Consider the following 23196-nt stretch of genomic DNA (forward strand, 5'->3'; position numbering starts at 1 on the left):
GTTCGTATCTCCAAACCTTCAGCTGAAATATTTTGCTGTGCCTCTTGTAAAACTTGCCAAAGTTGTTCTTCACTAGTTGAAGATTTCTTTCTTGTTGTCCAGTTCATCCCAGAGCAGTTCGATAAGATTTAGGTGCAGTGACTGAGGAGAATTCATGACAGACTACACACCAGACGACTGTTGGCTGTCTAAGTTATTCTTACAGAGTTTGGACGTACGCTTTGGCGCATCGTCGCGGTCCAGACGGAATTGCATGGTGTAATGGTGAAGTTTGGAATGGTGGCAGTGTTGGTTCAGGATTCCTTTTACTTTCCAGAATAAGTCTTCAACCTTCCCTGCACCAAAAAAAACCTCATTAAGCTTCGTCCTCCATGTTTGACTTTAGAAGTTCTTCTGTTCTTCTGGACTCCACAGAACTTTCCTCCAGGCATTCAGTGTACAATTCTTGTGTGTTTTTGCATAGAAACCAAACGAACGTGCATGTCTCAGAAACTATATAAGGCTAGGTGTTTCCATGCTTTTGACAAGCAACGTACACACAAAAACACACACACACACACACACACACACACACACACACACACACACATATATATATATATATATATATATATATATATATATATATATATATATATATATACAGTACAGACCAAAAGTACTGTATATATACTGTATACAGTACTGTACTGTATGTATATATATATATATATATATATATATATATATATATATATATATATATATATATATATATATATATAAGGTTGTCAATTATTCAAATATTTAATCATGATTAATCGAATGATTGTCATGAGTTGATTAATTGTGATTAATCTCACATTTTTATCTGTTCTAAATGTACCTTAAATAAATTCTTTTCAAGTTTTTAATATTCTAATCAACATTTCCAAGGACAAATATTGATGCTTTGTGCAAATGTATGTTTATTATTAGTGAAACCAAATTCAACATGGAGCATGAAGACAAAATATTCTTGTAAATGTTTTAAAGTAAATATGGTGTATTAAATTCGCAAAAGACACCAAACTGAACTTTTGCTATGTGAGGCAAGTATTCACCGAGATTCATGTTTTATTTATGTTTCTGTGTAAAGCGATGACAGTGACAGCAGAGAGCGCCCCCTGTCTGTTTTCTATATTGTACAAAAGCCCAGCGTTTTGTTGTTATTATGAATGTGTACAAATAAAAGTAGATTTAAATAATGTGTTGCGCTTATCTGTACGATTACAAAAGGCAGAATAATTTAAGCTTGTTTCGCTGTTATGATAAAAAAATGCCGCAAAACGCGCCGAACGCGTTTGTCGAGCACAGAGGGTTAATTGGCGAATGTGTGCATCATATCGGATTTTGGTGCTTGATTTGAGACTTGGTGCATCAGTAAAACAAATAAAAGGATATTCCAGACGATATTTAAAAGGAATTGCAAGTTGTATTTGCAATTGCATTTTCCATATGTAAATGTATAAACTGTGACATAATGCGCTCCGTGTATTGAGTTGAAAAAAAGGGCCGTTATTTAAATGTTTTTCTTTTTAAATGAAGTGATGTAACAGTTCAAATGACATTTTAACAAAACACAGTCTTACAAATAGGGCGCAGAAACTTGGGAGAAGATGGAAAACTGTACACCGGTTAGGAAACCGGGAAAAACTCGGGAACCAACACACAAAATCACAGAAGCTACAGAGCACCAACAGGGCACCAAAGCATAACCGATTCTTTACGCTGAATGTGGCTTAATGTATTTTTTTTTTATAGTTGTTTTATTGGGAGGAGACACCAGAGTGCAAGTCAAAGTGTGGATTGGGTGTAAATATGCTTTGTAATGTGATCAGATGAAATCCGGAGGTTAACGGCCCATGTGCATACGATTGTGTGACCATTAGGTCATATAATTCAAAACAATATTAAATATTATAGTATCATTAAATATTGTAGATATTGATAGAATAAAAAATAAATGTAAAATACCTGATACCTTCTGAAAAATGTGAGTATTAGATTAAAACCACCGCTACCGACAGTATAAGCTCCGCCCACTTTTGGTCTGACACTGCTGTGATGTATTGCTTCTTTAGTTCTGCAATTAGACATAAAAAAAAAACTATGCCCTATTTTGCTTTAGTTTCCTTCGATCCACAAAGAAATGGAAAATGACTTGGTTTTTAGTAGTTTGGTTCTGGTGTAAAGGAAAAAAATGTAAATAACGATCCTTTTTAATTTTTCAACTTTTTTTTCTAAAATGAAAATTGAATGACCAGAAGATACATGGACTTAATCCAAACGCAATTGCAAATCTTGCATTACCGTTTGTGCTTTCGCGAATGCACAGTGACTGCCAAATTTTAAATAGAAAACAAAGTCTACAGGAAGTCGTCGACTTACGACCACGATTGGTTCCGACAGACCGGTCGCTACACGATTTGGTTGTAAGTAGAGTAGACTATATGTACAGTACTGGGAAATGATGTTATAAAAATCTTTAAGTAGTATTTTTTCATAATTTTCTTTCATTATTGTTATATTGTATATATCATCATTTTCTTTGTTCATTTTATGCCATTTGTATCATCTCTACACCATTTTGTTACTTACTGTTGTACGCTGCTATATATATATATATATATATATATATATATATATATATATATATATATATATATATATATATATATAGTAAACTGTAACCTCTAAATAAATTGATATTATGTAGAGTGTACTAAAGACATTATTATTGGTAACAACTGTTAATCATGTTTATTTTATGCTTATTAAGCTGTGAGGTGTTTCTCAGTCGATTGTGGTTAGAAGTTAGCTGAACCGAGGAAAATGTGCAAAGTGCAATGTGCTGTAACACCAGAACTGAGAAACCCTCAGAAACTATATGTGATACATTTTTCTTTTTTTTTCATAAATAAATAAATGTACTACTCTGTTGTTTTTTGTGTACTTGTTTTCTGGGATGTGGGAAAGAAAAAGGAAAGTTCATTACCAGAGCTCTGTATGTATCAAGTATTTTCAATTTTCAATATTTTTAATATGCAAGTATTTTCAAACTTCACTAGCTAATTTCTAGCTAATTTCAACTTCAAGCTAAAACATCAGCAGGAAAGAACTACAATGTAGTGATCATCTGTGATTAAAATGGGATACGGGTATATAAATAATTCTGCTAAATCTTGTACATTTATCTAGCAGTTATCACTGGCTACTAACTAAAGCCATAACCCAGAGTAAGGATATAAAATTAATGCATATCCCATAGCCAAACACTGATAACAGCTTACAAATGATAGCAAGTTAGCAAACACTGAAATAAAAAAAAAAGCAACTAATTACTAAAATCTGCTAAAACTAGCAGCTTATTTGCTCAGTTTTGCTTCGAAAACGAATTCCTTTCATTTCCAGCTAGCTGTATCTAGCTAATTAGCTAGCTACCTACAGGGAGATTTTCATTAGGATCTTGGTTAAGTTGAGACAAAATTCTCCTCCTAGCGATGAGTGGATAAATATTAAATTTTAATTGAAACTGGGATATTAGTCTCTTTTCACTACAATTATATCATGTTGAAGGAGATTGAGTTGTATCTTCACCAGAATCAGATCGTAGCAGGTTCAGGGGCATCTATTGACTAATGAATCAGAATCATTGTTATTGTAAAATATAATATAAAATCCATGCCTGATATGTAAGGTTTGAATCTCGCCCCCACTGGTTTATTGCGGAATTGCATTTGCTACATAACTAATTTGTTACACTAATTTTCCCGGTCTCTCGTGGCTAGCACGATAGACCAAAAAACTTATAGCGAATTGTTTCCATGGAGTTTTATGTTGAAATAATTACATTTATTAATAAAAATATCATTATTATTTATAAAATTATGTAAAATTATGTAAAATGTACAGTACTGTTTACATAAAATAGCATTTCTGGGGTGGCGTCCGTTTATCGCAGTGGTTAAGGTCCAAAACCACCCACGATAAACGGGGGATTACTGTACAATATATTATATACATAAATATATACATATATATATACAGTACAGATCAAAAGTTTGGAGAAACCTTCTCGTTCAAAGAGTTTTATTTTCATGACTTTATTTTCATGACTATGAAAATTGTAGAGTCACACTGAAGGCATCAAGGGCTATTTGACCAAGAAGGAGAGTGATGGGGTGCTGCGCCAGATGACCTGGCCTCCACAGTCACCGGACCTGAACCCAATCGAGATGGTTTAGGGGTGAGCTGGACCGCAGAGTGAAGGCAAAAGGGCCAACAAGTGCCAAGCATCTCTCGGGGAACTCCTTCAAGACTGTTGGAAGACCATTTCAGGTGACTACCTCTTGAAGCTCATCAAGAGAATGCCAAGAGTGTGCAAAGCAGTAATCAAAGCAAAAGGTGGCTACTTTGAAGAACCTAGAATATGACATTTTTCAGTTGTTTCACACTTTTTTGTTATGTATATAATTCCATATATAATTCCACATGTGTTCATTCATAGTTTTGATGCCTTCAGTGTGAATCTACAATTTTCATAGTCATGAAAATAAAGAAAACTCTTTGAATGAGAAGGTGTGTCCAAACTTTTGGTCTGTAATGTATATATATATATATATACAGTGAGGGAAATAAGTATTTGAACACCCTGCTATTTTGCAAGTTCTCCCACTTAGAAATCATGGAGGGGTCTAAAATTGTCATCGTAGGTGCATGTCCACTGTGAGAGACATAATCTAAAAAAAAAAATCCAGAAATCACGATATATGATTTTTAAACTATTTATTTGTATGATACAGCTGCAAATAAGTATTTGAACACCTGTCTATCAGCTAGAATTCTGACCCTCAAAGACCTGTTAGTCTGCCTTTAAAATGTCCACCTCCACTACATTTATTATCCTAAATTAGATGCACCTGTTTGAGGTCGTTAGCTGCATAAAGACACCTGTCCACCCCATACAATCAGTAAGAATCCAACTACTAACATGGCCAAGACCAAAGAGCTGTCCAAAGACACTAGAGACAAAATTGTACACCTCCACAAGGCTGGAAAGGGCTACGGGGAAATTGCCAAGCAGCTTGGTGAAAAAAGGTCCACTGTTGGAGCAATCATCACAGAAAATAGAAGAAGATAAACATGACTGTCAATCTCCCTCGGACTGGGGCTCCATGCAAGATCTCACCTCGTGGGGTCTCAATGATCCTAAGGAAAGTGAGAAATCAGCCCAGAACTACACGGGAGGAGCTGGTCAATGACCTGAAAAGAGCTGGGACCACCGTTTCCAAGGTTACTGTTGGTAATACACTAAAACGTCATGGTTTAAAATCATGCATGGAAGGTTCCCCTGCTTAAACCAGCACATGTCCAGGCACGTCTTAAGTTTGCCAATGACCATTTGGATGATCCAGAGGAGTCATGGGAGAAAGTCATGTGGTCAGATGAGACCAACATAGAACTTTTGGGTCATAATTCCACTAAACGTGTTTGGAGGAAGAAGAATGGTAAGTACAATCCCAAGAACACCATCCCTACTGTGAAGCATGGGGGTGGTAGCATCATGCTTTGGGGGTGTTTTTCTGCACATGGGACAGGGCGACTGCACTGTATTAAGGAGAGGATGACCGGGGCCATGTATTGCGAGATTTTGGGGAACAACCTCCTTCCCTTAGTTAGAGCATTGAAGATGGGTCGAGGCTGGGTCTTCCAACATTACAATGACCTGAAGCACATAGCCAGGATAACAAAGGAGTGGCTCTGTAAGAAGCATATCAAGGTTCTGGCATGGCCTAGCCAGTCTCCAGACCTCCAGAGCTCAAAGTCCGTGTTTCTCAGCGACCGGCCAGAAACCTGACTGATCTAGAGAAGATCTTTGTGGAGGAGTGGGCCAAAATCTCTCCTGCAGTGTGTGCAAACCTGGTGAAAAACTACAGGAAACGTTGGACCTCTGTAATTCTAAACAAAGGCTGCTGTACCAAATATTAACATTGACTTTCTCAGGTGTTCAAATACTTATTTGCAGCTGTATCATACAAATAAATAGTTAAAAAATCATACATTGTGTTTTCTGGATTTATTTTTTTTTGGATTATGTCTCTCACAGTGGACATGCACCTACGATGACAATTTCAGACCCCTTCATGATTTCTAAGTGGGAGAACTTGCAAAATAGCAGGGTGTTCAAATACTTATTTTCCTCACTGTATATATATTTATATATATATATATATATATATATATATATATATATATATATATATATATATATATATATATATATATATATATGCCCAATATAAAATATTATAACTAAAAACTGTATACCTTGATTCCAAAATCATATTCATATCAATATTATATCATATTACGTAAAAGCTTGAGGTTTACACCGCTAATAACAATAAAGACAACCACATGGGGGCTCCTTTACCACACCAGAGCCTTTTTGCAGTCATCTATACGACCTATTGGACCGCGCTGATCTGGGGATACATTTACGAGTGTGTGTGGGAGTCTACAGAGAAAATTTACGAAAAGAACTGTGCATTTGTTTGGTCTGCATGTGTTTTTTAATGGTCTGTTTCGTCTCTCTCTTTATTCGGGGAGCAGAAGAAAGAGAAAAATGGTAGTTCTGTATGGCATTAGCGTGACTTTGCCTTCTGTGGTACACGCTGATGAAATACCGTTCATTCCAGTGAAAAGTGGTTTGGAGAAAAAGGGCTGCAATGTCTTCTTTTTGCATATTTTTTTTTTACATTGCACAGTGAGACAGAACAGAAATTCAATATCAACATGAATTTATTCCATCTCACTGGTGAATTCTTCCAACTGGAGCCCCACAGTTGTCTTTGGATGTGGTAGCATGAAATTTTCCCTTCAATTGAACAAGCAGATCCAAACCTTTTTCAGCATAATCTTGCCCTTGTGCACAAAGCCAGCTCCGTAAAAAGATATGCTTTACATGGTTTGGAGTGGAAGATCTTCAGTGGCCTGCTTTGGACTGTACCCCAGACCTCCTCACCCCACCATCAGTACCTGGCTTTCCTATTTTATACATTGCGCAGTCAAACAGAACACCAATACAATATCGACAGAAAGACATTCCACATCATTGATGAATCCTTCACTCCAGTTGGTCAGAAGGTACCAAGGATTTTGTTTAAATATATATATATATATTAATGCTAATTCTCTTTTTATATTACCAGCTCATTTACAGGATGCTGAAACAAACCTAAATCATTCGTGTATCAAAAAAAATGATATTTCCAAAAGTATTGGGATGCCAAATTCCAGCAGCTGTATGTGGTATAAATACACCGATCCGTCATACCTTTATGGCCACAGATCAAACAGAACATTACGACCACCTGCCTAATACTGTGTTGGTCCACCTTGTGCTGCCAAAACAGTCCTAAAACATTTACTATTAAGGGCCTTGCTCAAGGGCCCAGCAGTGACAAGTTAGTGATTCGTGGATTTAAACTCACAACCTTCTAATCAGTCAAATGGGGTCTGAATGTGAAATGGGACGTTCAAAAAAGCACATATAAATCTTATGGTTATGTGTCCACAAACTTTTGCCTGTATAGTGAACGTGTTGGACGTGATATATAATTGTTAATGGTGTGAAGATAACAAAGAGACTGATGTGGGAACTGATATCATGCTATAACTTACATAATAAATGTGGATTTTTTTTTTTTTTAACTGCAAATGGATCAAATGTATAATGAATGATTAATGAATGGATTAATTAACCCAGCCATTAGGGGGGCACAAGCCAGTGTACTCTTAGTGCCGGTCCCAAGCCCGGGTAAATGGGGAGGGTTGCGTTAGGAAGGGCATCCAGCGTAAAACATGTGCCGAATCAAATATGCGGATCACAAATGAGAATTTCATACCGGATCGGTCGAGGCCCGGGTTAACAACGACCGCCACAGGTATCGTTAGCCGACAGGGTACCGGTGGAAATTGGGCTACTGTTGGCCGAAGGAGGAGAAGGAGAGGAGGAAGGCGTCTACAGAGACGGCAGGAAAAGGAGCAGTGTAGGAGAGTAGAGGTTCGGGTTGGTACTTTAAATGTTGGTACTATGACGGGTAAAGGGAGAGAGATAGCTGATATGATGGAGAGGAGAAAGGTAGATGTGTTGTGTGTTCAGGAGACCAAGTGGAAAGGGAGTAAGGCCAGGAACATTGGAGGTGGGTTTAAACTGTTTTATCATGGTGTGGATGGGAAGAGAAATGGTGTAGGGGTGATTCTGAAGGAAGCGTACAGTAAGAGTGTAGTGGAGGTGAAGAGAGTTTCTGATAGGGTGATGATCGTGAAGGTGGAAGTTGAAGGGATGATGATAAATGTCATCAGTGCCTATGCTCCACAAGTTGGCTGTGAGATGGAGGAGAAAGAAAGATTCTGGAGTGAATTAGATGAAGTGGTAGATGGTGTACCTAGGAAAGAACGATTGGTGATTGGGGCAGACTTTAATGGGCATGTAGGTGAAGGGAACAGAGGTGATGAGGAGGTGATGGGTAGGTATGGTTTTAAGGAGAGGAATGTGGAAGGGCAGATGGTGGTAGATTTTGCTCAAAGGATGAAAATGGCAGTGGTGAACACGTATTTTAAGAAGAAGGAGGATCATAGGGTGACGTATAAGAGTGGAGGAAGGTGCACACAGGTGGATTATCTTCTGTGTAGGAGATGCAACCTGAAGGAGATTGGAGACTGTAAGGTGTTGGCGGGGGACAGTGTAGCTAGACAGCATCGGATGGTGGTCTGTAGGATGGTTTTGGAGGCGAAGAAGAAGAGGAGGAAAGATAGGTTTGAAAGAAGAATAAGATGGTGGAAACTGAAGGAGGAAGAGTGTAGTGTGAGGTTCAGGGAAGAGGTCAGACAGGGGCTCGGTGGTGGTGAAGAGGTGCCGGATGATTGGGCAACTACTGCAGGAGTGATGAGGGAGGCAGCTAGAAAAGTACTTGGTGTGACATCTGGAAATAGAAAGCAAGACAAGGAGACGTGGTGGTGGAATGAGGAAGTGCAGGAGAGCATTAGGGGAAAGAGGTTGGCAAAACAGAAGTGGGATCGACAGAGTGATGAGAAAAGTAGGCAGGAGTACAAGGAGATGCGGCAGCAGGTTAAAAGGGATGTGGCGAAAGCCAAGGAAAAGGCATATGAGGAACTGTATAAGAGGTTGGACACTAAGGAAGGAGAAAAGGATTTATACCGATTGGCCAAGCAGAGGGACCGAGCTGGGAAGGATGTACTGCAAGTTAGAGCAATAAAGGATGGAGATGGAAATGTGTTGACTAATGAGGAGAGTGTGTTGAGAAGATGGAGGGAGTATTTTGAGCAGCTGATGAATGAGGAAAATCAGAGAGAGAGAAGGTTGGAGGATGTGGAGTTGGTGAAGCAGGATGTAGATAGGATTAGTAAGGAGGAAGTGAGAGCAGCGATTAAGAGGATGAAGAATGGAAAGTCGGTTGGACCAGATGACATACCGGTAGAAGCGTGGAGATGTTTAGGAGAGATGGCAGTGGAGTTTTTACCCAGATTGTTTAACAGGATTCTGGAAGGGGAGAGGATGCCTGAGGAATGGAGAAGGAGTGTGCTGGTACCGATCTTTAAGCATAAGGGAGATGTGCAGACCTGCAGTAACTACAAGGGAATTAAGTTGATCAGTCACACCATGAAGTTATGGGAAAGAGTAGTGGAAGCCAGGTTGAGAGAAGAGGTGACCATCTGTGAGCAACAGTATGGTTTCATGCCGAGAAAGAGCACCACAGATGCCTTATTTGCTTTAAGGATGTTGATGGAGAAGTATAGAGAAGGACAGAAGGAGCTGCATTGTGTATTTGTGGATTTAGAGAAAGCGTACGACAAGGTGCCGAGAGAGGAGTTGTGGTATTGTATGAGGAAGTCAGGTGTGTCAGAGAAGTATGTGAGGGTGGTGCAGGACATGTATGAGGACAGTGTGACGGCAGTAAAGTGTGCAGTAGGTACGACAGACTGGTTCAGGGTGAAGGTTGGACTGCATCAAGGATCGGCCCTGAGCCCTTTCCTGTTTGCAGTGGTGATGGACAGGTTGACGGATGAGGTCAGACAGGAGTCTCCCTGGACTATGATGTTTGCAGATAATATTGTGATTTGTGGTGAGAGTAGAGAGCAGGTTGAGAAGAGCCTGGAGAGGTGGAGATATGCGCTGGAGAGAAGGGGAATGAAAGTCAGTAGGAGTAAGACAGAGTACATGTGTGTGAATGAGAGGGAGGGCAGTGCAGTGATGCGGTTGCAGGGAGAAGAGGTGGAGAAGGTGGAGGAGTTCAGGTACCTGGGGTCAACAGTGCAAAGTAATGGAGAGTGTGTTAGGGAAGTAAAGAAAAGAGTGCAGGCAGGGTGGAGTGGGTGGAGAAGAGTGACAGGAGTGATTTGTGATAGAAGAGTATCTGCAAGAATGAAAGGGAAAGTTTATAGGACTGTGGTGAGACCTGCGATGTTGTATGGATTAGAGACAGTGGCATTGAGTAAAAGACAGGAGGTGGAGCTGGAGGTAGCAGAGCTGAAGATGTTGAGGTTTTCGTTGGGAGTGACGACGATGGACAAGATTAGAAATGAGTTTATTAGAGGGACAGCACATGTAGGATGTTTTGGTGACAAGGTGAGGGAGGCGAGATTGAGATGGTTTGGACATGTGCAGAGAAGGAACATGAATTATATTGGTAGAAAAATGCTGAAGATGGAGCCACCAGGTAGGAGGAAAAGAGGAAGGCCAAGGAGGAGGTTCATAGATGTGGTGAGGAAAGACATGCAGGTAGTTGGTGTAAAAGAGGCAGATATAGAGGACAGGGTGGTATGGAGACGGATGATCCGCTGTGGCGACCCCTAATGGGAGCAGCCGAAAGAAGAAGAAGAAGAAGAAGAATGAATGGATTAATTCATTAAAGTTTTGCTGGCATGTGGTATAAGAGGAATAAAACACATGACATGCGGTTGTAGGGGAATTCAGCTATAGGGTGGTTACAGTAATCTCAATAGTTTTGCTTCATCACAACACCATATTGTTGAATACTTTCCTGTAACATCAGGACCCGAAGTGTTGTATTCCTTGCAAGGTTTATTTCTATATATTATATTATATTATATTATATTATATTATATTATATTATATTATATTATATTATATTATATTATATTTTATTATATTATATTATATTATATTATATTATAACTCATTTAAATTTCTAACCCCCCACTATTGTTTTTGTTTGTTTGTTATGCACATTGGGCCAATTTAAAAAATCTATTATACAATATAAATGAATTGAAATATGTTTGGCATGAATTACCATAACAATAACAGTGGACAATGTTAAAGCTTGTCGAATGTGAAGCATTTAGTTGTGTAAAGGAATTAAACATTTGACGGTAGTTTAAGAAACAAAGCTACTCTTATCCATTGAGATGCAAATTCTGACCAGGATCGCAGACTGATTGTATCTGTTTCTCACGTGATTGGATTACCCAATGTAAATGTTACCCAGGCACGACAGGGAGTTTTTTGTTTAAGAATGATCTATTTCTGAGCTTATCTCCATTTGTTTATGTTAAAACATGCTTTTACGACGCACTCGCCCAGCAGGGTTCAGAGCAGTTACGCCAGTAATGTCTCCTTCCAGCGGCTTTATATGTTACCTAAACTTTCAAGTCAAAAGTCAATAAGCTTTAATTGTCATTTTCAACTATTTATAGCTGATGCAGTACAATGTGCTGCTGAGACGATGAAGAAAATACACTTTTTTTCAGCGAAAATGTAGAAAAATCCATAAATGAAACATGAAACCAGCTCAAAATCAAACCCACAACTCTCTATCTATATATACTGAAATATACTCAGCCTTCTCAACCAGAAGTTCTGCATGTAAGACGTAATCCTGCTCACATTACAACCCTCATTGGCACTGAAGAAACAACACGGACCTGCTGTTCTGAATTTCATTGCCTTTGATACTTTATTTAGCAACAGCTTTTCCTCGTCCTGCTTACTCTTTATGGATTAGAAATGTTTTTCTTGTGATATTGCCCTGGAATGTATTCAGTGTACCATAATACTGATTAAAAAAAAATTCTGAACTCTGACTAGGAATTCGTGGAAGGCTTAAATAACCATGGACACCCTCAGTGTCAACAGTAAACAAAGCTACACTTCTTATGCTGAAATGTGTCACACTGTGTGCACTAGAATCAGTTTTAGATGCCAAAGTAAACAATAAGCTATTTAAATGAGCTCAAATTAAAGCAAACTGTCACCTCAAAGTCTGTGTATTGGATGTGCTAGCATGAAATTTTCCCCTTAATTCAAACTACGGGCCCAAACCTGTTCTAGCATGGCAATGCTCCTGTGCACAATGCCAGCTCCATGAGGATATGGGTTGGCATGGAGGTTCTCCTGCTAAAGAGAACACCTTTAAGATGAATTTTTTCAATCCAAAATCTAGTGGAGGTCAAATGGGATAAAATAACATAATAGTAGTAATAAATATAAAACAGCATAAAGCAAGAGGGCATTTCATATGTAATGTATGTTTTGCAAAATGTGAAAATTATGTATTTATTAAAAAAATTACTGAAGGTCTTCCGTGGGCTCACCACCTGCAGGAGGGACCGTAAGGGACGGTGCTGTGAGGATTGGGCAGCAGTCGAAGGCGGGGACATAGCGACACACGTTAGCAAACAGCCAAAAACTGATGTTTAGTTCCGAAATTGCAAATCAAATTTTACACCTCAACACTGCATTAAAAACTTTGAGATCAACAAAACAGCCTCTTCAACATGCCAGAATGAAACAAAGATCGAACAAATCAGTCCAAAAAGAACAAAAATTTATAAAAAGGACAACTTTATGAAAGGCAATCTTTCAAAAAGATATCACGTACAATTACAGCATCATGTCCTGAAGAAGAACCATTTGTATTCAAAGGACAAATACAATAAAAGTAATTTGTTTTAGATAAAGTATAAGCAAATATTCAATGTTGGCTGACTGCAAATTGTAATTGGTAACACTCATTGTCAGTTAAAATATAAAAAGTATTTAAAAAAGTAAAGTACATCTATTGAATCATAAATGTAGATGGCTAGAGAGTAAAAGTTGCTTATTTATTTGATTCTCAGTAAAAAAGGAAAAAAACGAAGTACATGCACTTTACATATATTTTACACGACTAATTAAGAGATGCATATCTAAGGTACATAAGATGTAACTTTACCTCAGAAACACTACAGAAGACACTTTTTTGGAGAACACAGTGTTTCTGAGTCTCATAATTTTGGTTAAAGACGTTTTTCTACCTGGCAAAGCTGTCATTGTGTAGAGGTTTTCTTTATAATTTAGTCACATGTGCACACACTGAACAACCAATACACCATCATTGTACTCGAACAAAAGGGAACTGAAAGTGTAGCAACATTCTACAGGGACACTTTCAACCGAGCACGATTTATGAGGCGAGTATTTATTTATAAGCCAACCATTTACCTTTATATACACACACACACACACACACACACACACACACACACACACACACACACACACACACACACCCTGAAGAACACATATGGGCATGGGCGTGGCTCGAATAACCAATAGTAGAGCAGTAGGTTTGGTTTGTGTGTAGCATGCGAAGCTGTTGTGTGTGTGTGTGTGTTTGTGTGTGTGTGTGTGTGTGTGTGTGTGTGTGTGTGTGTGTGTGTGTGTGTGTCAGCTGCTCCAATCTGAAGATGGCAACTCCAAAGAAAGTGTGTATTGTCGGCTCAGGAAACTGGTAAGACCTTAAAAAACTTATTTTCACATCTGTGGATTGTTCTTGTGGGATAAAACATTTAAATGTATATACGCATTTTTAAGAAATTGGAGTTTGGCTCAATAATAAAATAAAATTTTATGAAATAATAAAATCAAATCAAATCAAAATCAATTATCGCCTAAAGTATAAAAAAAAATTAAATGAAATTTAAATCATATTTAAGCTGTAGGTTTTTGAAAAATTATTGTGAATAAGTGAATAAAGTGAATAATGAATGAATAATTAAAATTGTTAATAAAATATTTATAATTAGATATAATAAAATATTGTTATTTTGATCAAATTAATATTAACCTTATAATCAGCTACTATTGTTTTTTTTTGGGGGGGGGGGGTTTTGGTTTTTTATTGAAAGAAATCTATAATACAAATATTTTAAACTTTGTGCAAAAGTTTTCACCCCCCCCCCCCCCCCCCCCTACAGTGATGCCTTAACCAGATAAAGATTTCTGTAGTGAAGCTTTAAAAGCGATTTATTTACTACAAATCCTTTTTTAAAGCGATAAAACATAAACCGTGCATTGTAGTGTGTGTGTGTGTGTGTGTGTGTGTGTGTGTGTGTGTGTGTGTGTGTGTGTGTGTGTGTTCTAAAACTGAAGTATAAATGGTCTAAAATCCTCTAGAAGTGTGCACTGGAATCTTTAAAAGCTCTATCAGGCTGGATATAAAACCATCCTGACCGTGCAATGAACTAGAGGCTGATAAAACCCTCAATGCTATGAAACACCTTCAATATGAACTCTTCACACTGATTGCACCCCAGGCCTCCTCATCTGAGTTTAACTGTCTCAATATCGCACAAATCTCCACAAGCACACTCCAAAATTTAGTAGATCAACTTCCTAGAACAGTGCAGGTTATTGTAACAGCAAATGGAGACTAAATGTGGACTGGGATGTTCAAAAAGCACCTACTGATCTTATGCCCTGGTGTCTACAAACTTTTGGCTATATAGGGTATCTTAACATAAAGTTTATTACTAAACAGTTAAAAGTGAAGGAAAGTGTAAGGAAAAAACTATCAACAATATAAATTCAGTCAGGAGTAAAAACTCATCGAAAGACACACCATGTTTAGTGCTGAGATGTTTTATGATTCTGGAGCTCACAATATCAGTATCATACACGACAGGTGGGTATGGTGTTGGTCCTGAAATGCATCAGTTTCGGCATACAAACACACGGTCAGGCCCATCGCTCTCATGTTTACAGCCAGTCGGGTGCTACGTCTCTGGTGGAGCCAAAGCATGAGACATTTAACTTGAAGAAGTTCCGTTTGTTTGATTTGTTTATGAACTGCAGCTTGTTCTTTGGAAGATTTCTATTCGATGTGCTCTGGTAGTTTGTCACACATTTTTTGTTGAAAGGTTTTTGGGGGCACTTTTTTTTTAGTCCATGAGTTCGTTTTAATCGTATTTAACTCCCATGAGGTCCAGACGGAACAACATTTAAACAGGCCATGTGCTGAAAGATCTTTGTTTAAAACCGCTGCTCTGTGCATGACTCAAGAGCCAAGGACTAAACGACGTTTCCTCAGGACCGAAGGTATAAAAAAGAATAAAAGACAACAGACAAGAAACAACATGAGACAATTAAAAACAGTAACACATTACATTTCAGAAGGATGTGCAAATGGATTGTCCATATACAAATAAAAAATAAAAACTGTACATGTAAACATTTCTCTGACATTACGGCCGCAGCCACTTTGTTTACAGACAGACTGAAGCCACACCCACTTCACTTACAAACAGACAATGAGGCCACACCCACTTTATTGACAAACACTTAGGCCACACCCACATCACTGAGGCTGACAGATAATAAAGCCACACCCACTTCATTGACAGATACTAAGGCCACGCATATTTTACTGACAGACAAATACTTAGGTTATGTAGAAACCAAAAAATTTTAATCTCTTCTTATTTAAAAATTTAAAAATTTCTTTTACTTCTTTTTCAGGGGTTCTGCCATCGCTAAAATCGTGGGGCAGAACGCAGGACGCAACGTGAAGTTTGACTCTGCAGTGAAGATGTGGGTGTATGAGGAGATGGTGGACGGCAGGAAACTCACAGACATCATTAACACACAACATGAAAATGTGAAATACCTGCCAGGACGCAGACTGCCTGAGAACGTGGTGAGTGACGAGGTCCTCCAACTCACCAAATACACTACACTCCCACTCCACACACTCCATACACACTCCAGACCCTCTCCACACATACTCCATGCACACTCCACACCCTCTCCACACACTTCATACACACTCCACACACACCTTATACACATTCAATAAACATTCCACATACACTCCATACACACTCCACACACTTTTCACACACATTACACACACACTCCATACATACTCCATACACATTCCACACACACTCCACACACACTTCATACACACACCACACCTACTCCACACACACTCAATACACATTTAATACACATTCCACATACACTCCACACACACTCCACACTCACTCCACACACACTCCATATACTCTCCACACACTCTCCACACACACACACACACACACACACACACACACACACACACCACATGCACACACATAAACACACACACTCTTCACCTACATATCAGTATCTATTCATCCCTCAGACTTTCACAGTCATCTCTCTCTCTCTCTCTCTCTCTCTCTCTCTCTCTCTCTCTCTCTCTCAGGTTGCAGTAGCGGATCTGGTTGAGGCTGTCAGTGGTGCAGATGTTCTGCTCTTTGTGATCCCTCATCAGTTTATCAGCCAAGTGTGTGACACAATGAAAGGAAAGATTAAACAAGACGCTCTTGGAATGTCACTTATCAAGGTCTCACATTATCTTACACTCACTCGCACACTCTCTCTCTCTCTCTCTCTCTCTCTCACACACACACACACACACACACACACACACACACACACACACATTTTTATTTCGAAAGTTCTATACTTTGGGAACTTTGCTTTTCAGACTTTGCATTTTATCATTTTCTGCTAGGAATGCATTTCTCACTGAACTCTTGATGTCTGAAGATTGTTGTCATGTGTGTGTGTGTGTGTGTGTGTGTGTGTGTGTGTGTGTGTGTGTGTGTGTGTGTGTGTGTGTGTGTGTGTGTGTGTTTCTCACACTCAGCAGTGTAAACTGAGAAAAGGGGAACACTACATTCTAAGATCACAAGATGTTTGTGTTCAAAGCATATGACACAGCATGTGTGTGTGTGTGTGTGTGTGTGTGTGTGTGTGTGTGTGTGTGTGTGTGTGTGTGTGTGTGTGTGTGTGTGTGTGTATGTAGGGGGTGGATGAGGGTCCTGATGGGCTAAAGCTGATCTCGGAGGTCATTCGTGAGAAGCTAGGCATTAGCATGAGCGTGCTAATGGGTGCAAACATCGCTAATGAAGTGGCAGACGAGAAATTCTGTGAGAGTACCATCGGTAAAAACAAATCCCATTTCCCGCACATCCATGTTATAAGTAGTAGATAGAGCACTTTGAAGCACGCCATAGTTTTTATCCAATTATAGTTACGTTTAATGACGTAGAACGTTTGTGAAATGACTTATTTCCTGTTTTTACTTAGAATATAGCACCTATAAATGGCCATTCCCACACCAGCCTGTTATTGCTTTTTCCTTTCAGTTAATGCATCTGTAAAGAAAATGTATATAATTTATTCAACTAAATCTGATATTTAATGTAATAATACTATTGCATAGACTTTTGCAAATGATTATCTAGTAACCTCAGTTCCATTGTATTTTTGTATTGTACAAATAAAACTTGGGTTGTGTGTATTAGGCTCAGAAGACAAATCCCATGGAGCTCTGCTGAAGGAACTGATGCAGACGGATCATTTCCGGGTCACCGTAGTGGAGGAGGCCGAAGTTGTGGAGATATGTGGAGCTCTAAAGGTTAGCTTCTTGGCCTTGTTTTCACTCTGCTTTAAGGCTACAGCTACACTCTGAGATCAATTTGAAAACGGCATTTTCGTCTAGAAACGCTCTGCATCCACTGTATCATTTTCAACCTTTTCCCAAAAGTTGCTCATTCACAAGGAAACGTCCGAAAACGTGTAATTTCTGTACTGCATGAGTAAAATGTAAAACACTTCGACCTGTCATTTTCGCCCGACGTTTATTTAATTTCTGGATCTTTTTCGGCGTGTTCACGTGACTAAAAATGCATCATCGTTTTTGAAAGTCGTCATTTTCGACGTGCACACTGCGACACGAAATAGTCGTTTTTCAATTCAGCGTTTTCTAATTTTGACTAAAAATAAAGGAATGGCCAAAACGAAGAGAAAAATATACGTTTTTATACGAAGACGTATTTGTGTTTACATGGCCTTAGCCTACGTCTACACAATTCTGGATCAATTTGAAAACAGCATTTTCGTCTAAAAACACTCCGCGTCCTCGCTATTGATTTGCTCATCACACACTAAAACGTCTAAAAAAACGACGTCTCTGTAACACGTCTCTGTACGTGTTACTGTACTCTGTAACGCGTCTCTGTAACACGTAGCAGCAAAACGTAAAAACGATCTGGCCTGCGTCATTTCCGCCCACTATTTATTTCATTTCTGGCTCGTTGATACTTGGCAGCAATGTGGAGGTATTCACGGTGAAATGGCTAAAAATGCGTCATTGTTTTCGAAAGCCTCCGTTTTCACAGTCCACACTGTGATGCTAAAACAGTGCTTTTAAATGTATTCACTTGAAAGAGCGTTTTCAGAAAGCTACGGTTTCGTTGACTAAAAACAGAGAGAATAAAATATGCGATTTCAAAACTAAAAAGTATTAGTGTGGACTAGGCCTGAGTGTAACATCTGCACGGTGCTCACGTCGCTTTTCCAAATAAAGCATTTGTATACATGTTATGCTTCACACTTCCTATTTTATACTCAATCTGTAAACCGGTGGAGCTGCTATGCCTGTGTACATCTGCTTAATATCCAACCAGCAAAGGGGGAAAACAAGCATTGCTACTTAGCAACAAGAACTCTGTGAAGCACTGTGACCTTATCAGCAGTTTAGTTTGTCATCAAACACATGTTTGTTCAACCAGCTAGGTTCCCTAACGTTAGATAGAAAATTCTTGAAGCATGTTTTGTTTGTACCCTGAGAGATGGAGGGATTAATGAAGCAGTGGACTGGATGGAGGGATCAGTGATGTAGTGGTAGAGGATAGAGAGATAAATCAAGCAGTGGTAGAGGATGGAGGAAATGAGTTACAGTTGTATTGGATGGAGGCATCAGTGGTGTAGTGGTAGAGAATGAAGAGATCAGTGGTGTAGTGGTAGAGGATGAAGGGATCAGTGATGTAGTGGTAGAGAATGAAGAGATCAGTGGTGTAGTGGTAGAGGTTGGAGGGATAAGTGGTGTAGTGGTAGAGGATGGAGGAATAAGTGGTGTAGTGGTAGAGGATAGAGGGATAAGTTGTGTAGTAGTAGAGGATGAAGGGATCAGTGGTGTAGTGATAGAGGATGAAGGGATAAGTTGTGTAGTAATAGAGGATGGAGGGATAAGTGGTGTAGTGGTATAGGATAGAGGGATAAGTGGTGTAGTAGTAGAGGATGGAGGGATAAGTGGTGTAGTAGTAGAGGATAGAAGGATAAGTGGTGTAGTAGTAGAGGATAGAAGGATAAGTGGTGTAGTAGTAGAGGATGGAGGGATAAGTGGTGTAGTAGTAGAGGATAGAAGGATAAGTGGTGTAGTAGTAGAGGATAGAAGGATAAGTGGTGTAGTGGTAGAGGATGGAGGGATAAGTGGTGTAGTAGTAGAGGATGAAGGGGTAAGTGGGGTAGTGGTAGAGGATAGAGGGATAAGTGGTGTAGTGGTAGAGGATGGAGGGATAAGTGGTGTAGTGGTAGAGGATAGAGGGATAAGTGGTGTAGTGGTAGAGGATGGAGGGATAAGTGGTGTAGTAGTAGAGGATGGAGGGATAAGTGGGGTAGTGGTAGAGGATAGAGGAATAAGTGGTGTAGTGGTAGAGGATGGAGGGATAAGTGGTGTAGTAGTAGAGGATGGAGGGATAAGTGGGGTAGTGGTAGAGGATAGAGGAATAAGTGGTGTAGTGGTAGAGGATGGAGGGATAAGTGGTGTAGTAGTAGAGGATGGAGGGATAAGTGGGGTAGTGGTAGAGGATAGAGGAATAAGTGGTGTAGTGGTAGAGGATGGAGGGATAAGTGGTGTAGTAGCAGAGGATAGAAGGATAAGTGGTGTAGTAGTAGAGGATAGAACGATAAGTGGTGTAGTAGTAGAGGATGGAGGGATAAGTGGTGTAGTAGTAGAGGATGGAGGGATAAGTGGGGTAGTAGTAGAGGATAGAGGGATAAGTGGTGTAGTAGTAGAGGATGGAGGGATAAGTGGTGTAGTAGTAGAGGATGGAGGGATAAGTGTTGTAGTAGTAGAGGATGGAGGGATAAGTGGGGTAGTGGTAGAGGATGGAGGGATGAGTGGTGTAGTAGCAGAGGATAGAAGGATAAGTGGTGTAGTAGTAGAGGATAGAAGGATAAGTGGTGTAGTAGTAGAGGATGGAGGGATAAGTGGTGTAGTGATAGAGGATGGAGGGATAAGTGGGGTAGTAGTAGAGGATAGAGGGATAAGTGGGGTAGTAGTAGAGGATAGAGGGATAAGTGGTGTAGTAGTAGAGGATGGAGGGATAAGTGGTGTAGTAGTAGAGGATGGAGGGATAAGTGGTGTAGTAGTAGAGGATGGAGGGATAAGTGGTGTAGTAGTAGAGGATGGAGGGATAAGTGGTGTAGTAGTAGAGGATGGAGGGATAAGTGGTGTAGTAGTAGAGGATGGAGGGATAAGTGGGGTAGTGGTAGAGGATGGAGGGATAAGTGGGGTAGTGGTAGAGGATGGAGGGATAAGTGGTGTAGTAGTAGAGAATGGAGGGATAAGTGGGGTAGTGGTAGAGGATAGAGGGATAAGTGGTGTGGAACAGTTTCTCTTTCCTCTATCTTTCATAATGTTTCTATTCAGAAAGCACTGAAATCTTTGCCAGTCACAGGCAAAACAAAGGAACAAAAGAAGGATCCATCACATGATGAAATTACTCGTATGTGGCCACATTCAATGCACATTTTTATCATTTATTTGATGGATAAGCAAATAGTAATACAGTACAACAAAGCCCTCGCTCGAGCGTGATGCGTTCGGTGGAATAGAAAAACACACTGAAGCTATGAAGGAGCTTCATCTGGCTCTCGTTGTCTGTTTCTAAAAGGCGGAAGGAAGAAGTTAGTGTGGTTGAATGAAGTAATTTCCCTGTGTAATGAAGTCGTTACGCACACTTCCACGGTCACGCGATGAGGCCCGCGGCACTTTCTCACACTTTGCTATAGCGAAAAGAGCTTCCAGGATTCCAGGAAGTTGAAAGTCAGGATCAGACACCAGGACACTTTTGTCTTCCATTATTCATTGAAGGTTGACAGATTTGACCAAATGATGAAAGCTTTATTGGAAATTAGGGATGTGCATATCAGCAACTGAGGCCGATGCACTGCATCTTGACGCATTATCAACGATACAATACAATAAAGTCGACTCAACAGGAAAAAAAATATGTACAGATGGTTCACTTTTATTTCTTTAGTTCAGACAGACAGCAAATCATCAAAACCTTTGTAGTGCAGACGTTTTTTTTTTCTCTGTTCTCTCTGTCTCCAGGAAGATGCAGCTCTACCTCTGCCATGTTAATCTGTATTCCATGTGACTAATGTTGCGATGCAGTTTAGCGAAGGGAAATTGATCTATATATCAGATGGTAGTCACAAATTATCCGTCACGTTCTAGATAATAAAAATATAGCGCATCCACTAAGAATTATATATAAATATATATATATATATATATTATATATAAAATAATATAAATAATATTTTTTTTTTAAGTTTTTTTTCATCCGAAGCAAACATGTTCAAAACGATGCATCACAATACAAATTGTATCCAATGCACACTATTTTAAATCGATGCATCGCGTCGTTCACATCGGATCTTACCATCCCTACTGGAAATGAATTTTCAGTTGCATGAAAAGTTCTCCCATGATACTGAAAATCGGTGTGTGCCGCGTAAGCGCTATCATGTTTAGCATTTTTCTGAAAACAGACCGCAATTTAAATATCATTTGCTTTTAGCCCGCTATCAGAATCCCCCCACATATTACTGCAACCACTCACAATCATTTACATTTGGCAGATTTTTGTTGTACGTCGCTTTTAATAAGTGCATCTGCTGACCGACTGGCAATGAAACGCATTAACCAGAATGCATTTAAATCCAGAGAGAGCACAATCCAAGCATGTAGATGAGCAGCTGATGGATAAAGTGCCTTTCTGAATGCCCAGAAGAGGCTTCGGGATCGTTCCTGGCATCTCACAACTAGCATTAGAATTGAACCAATGAGCTACTCAATGGCAAGAATTAAAACAAAATGAAATGTCACCTGATTTTTCCAACAATTTTTGGTTCTTCCACAAACTGTAGTTATATATATTGATGTCTATGAATGCAGTAGCTTGAAATTTTCTCTCTACTTGAACTAGGAGACCCAAACATGTTCCAACAAAAGCAAAGCTCCATGAAGATCTGCTTTACACGGGTTTGTAGAAGCTCACGCAAATCTCCGCAAACACATTCTGGAAATCTAGTGGAACATCTTCCCAGAAGAGTGGAAGTTATTAGAGCAAATGAGGACAAAATGTGGAATGGGATGTTCAAAAAGCACATACCGATCTCATGCTCAGGTGTCCACAAACTTTTGTCCATATGGTGCATTTAAAAGAAAATAAATTGCATGTTTCACGGCCTGAAAAGAAGTTCATTCCTGCAATCACATGACTTGCTAAGGGTCATTTTGGAGGGGCTTCTTTAATATAATATCTATAATCAAATGTTTATGTCGATGCAAATTACAGCGTTAGTGAAAATTTGTCTGTGTGCTGCAGAACATTGTGGCGGTGGGCGCAGGAATCTGTGACGGCTTGAGTTTTGGAGACAACACGAAGGCGGCTGTGATCAGACTTGGCCTGATGGAGATGATCGCCTTCGCGAGACTTTTCTGCTCCGCCGGCTCTGTTTCCCCGGAAACCTTCCTGGAGAGCTGCGGCGTTGCCGATCTCATCACGACGTGCTACGGGGGACGCAACCGGCGAGTGGCCGAGGCGTTCGCCAAGAGCGGGAGGGTAAGCAACCAGGGTCTGAGGAACATCAGGAACCTCAGGATGTGTTACTCAGTCATCGGGACTGATATGAATGTGCTAAAACTCTCAGCATTTGTATGAATAATGAGATCAATCATA

The 23196-nt window shown here is 39.5% G+C and overlaps 1 protein-coding gene across 1 annotated transcript in view; it reads left to right on the forward strand.

Annotated features, from left to right (window-relative positions):
• The first annotated feature begins 13688 nt into the window (after window positions 1-13688).
• LOC310733627 (glycerol-3-phosphate dehydrogenase [NAD(+)], cytoplasmic-like) overlaps window positions 13689-23196 on the forward strand; it is an 11932-nt gene continuing 2424 nt past the window's right edge. The window contains exons 1-6 of the mRNA XM_083555040.1: window positions 13689-13838; window positions 15845-16022; window positions 16575-16715; window positions 17181-17319; window positions 17683-17795; window positions 22843-23079. Coding sequence (XP_083411166.1) covers window positions 13693-13838; window positions 15845-16022; window positions 16575-16715; window positions 17181-17319; window positions 17683-17795; window positions 22843-23079 — 954 coding nt within the window. The 5' untranslated portion in view covers window positions 13689-13692. The remainder of the gene's footprint in view (window positions 13839-15844; window positions 16023-16574; window positions 16716-17180; window positions 17320-17682; window positions 17796-22842; window positions 23080-23196) is intronic.

The sequence above is a fragment of the Silurus aristotelis genome (genome assembly GCF_946808225.1).
Source record: "Silurus aristotelis genome assembly, chromosome: 11".
Classification (NCBI taxonomy): Eukaryota; Metazoa; Chordata; class Actinopteri; order Siluriformes; family Siluridae; genus Silurus; species Silurus aristotelis.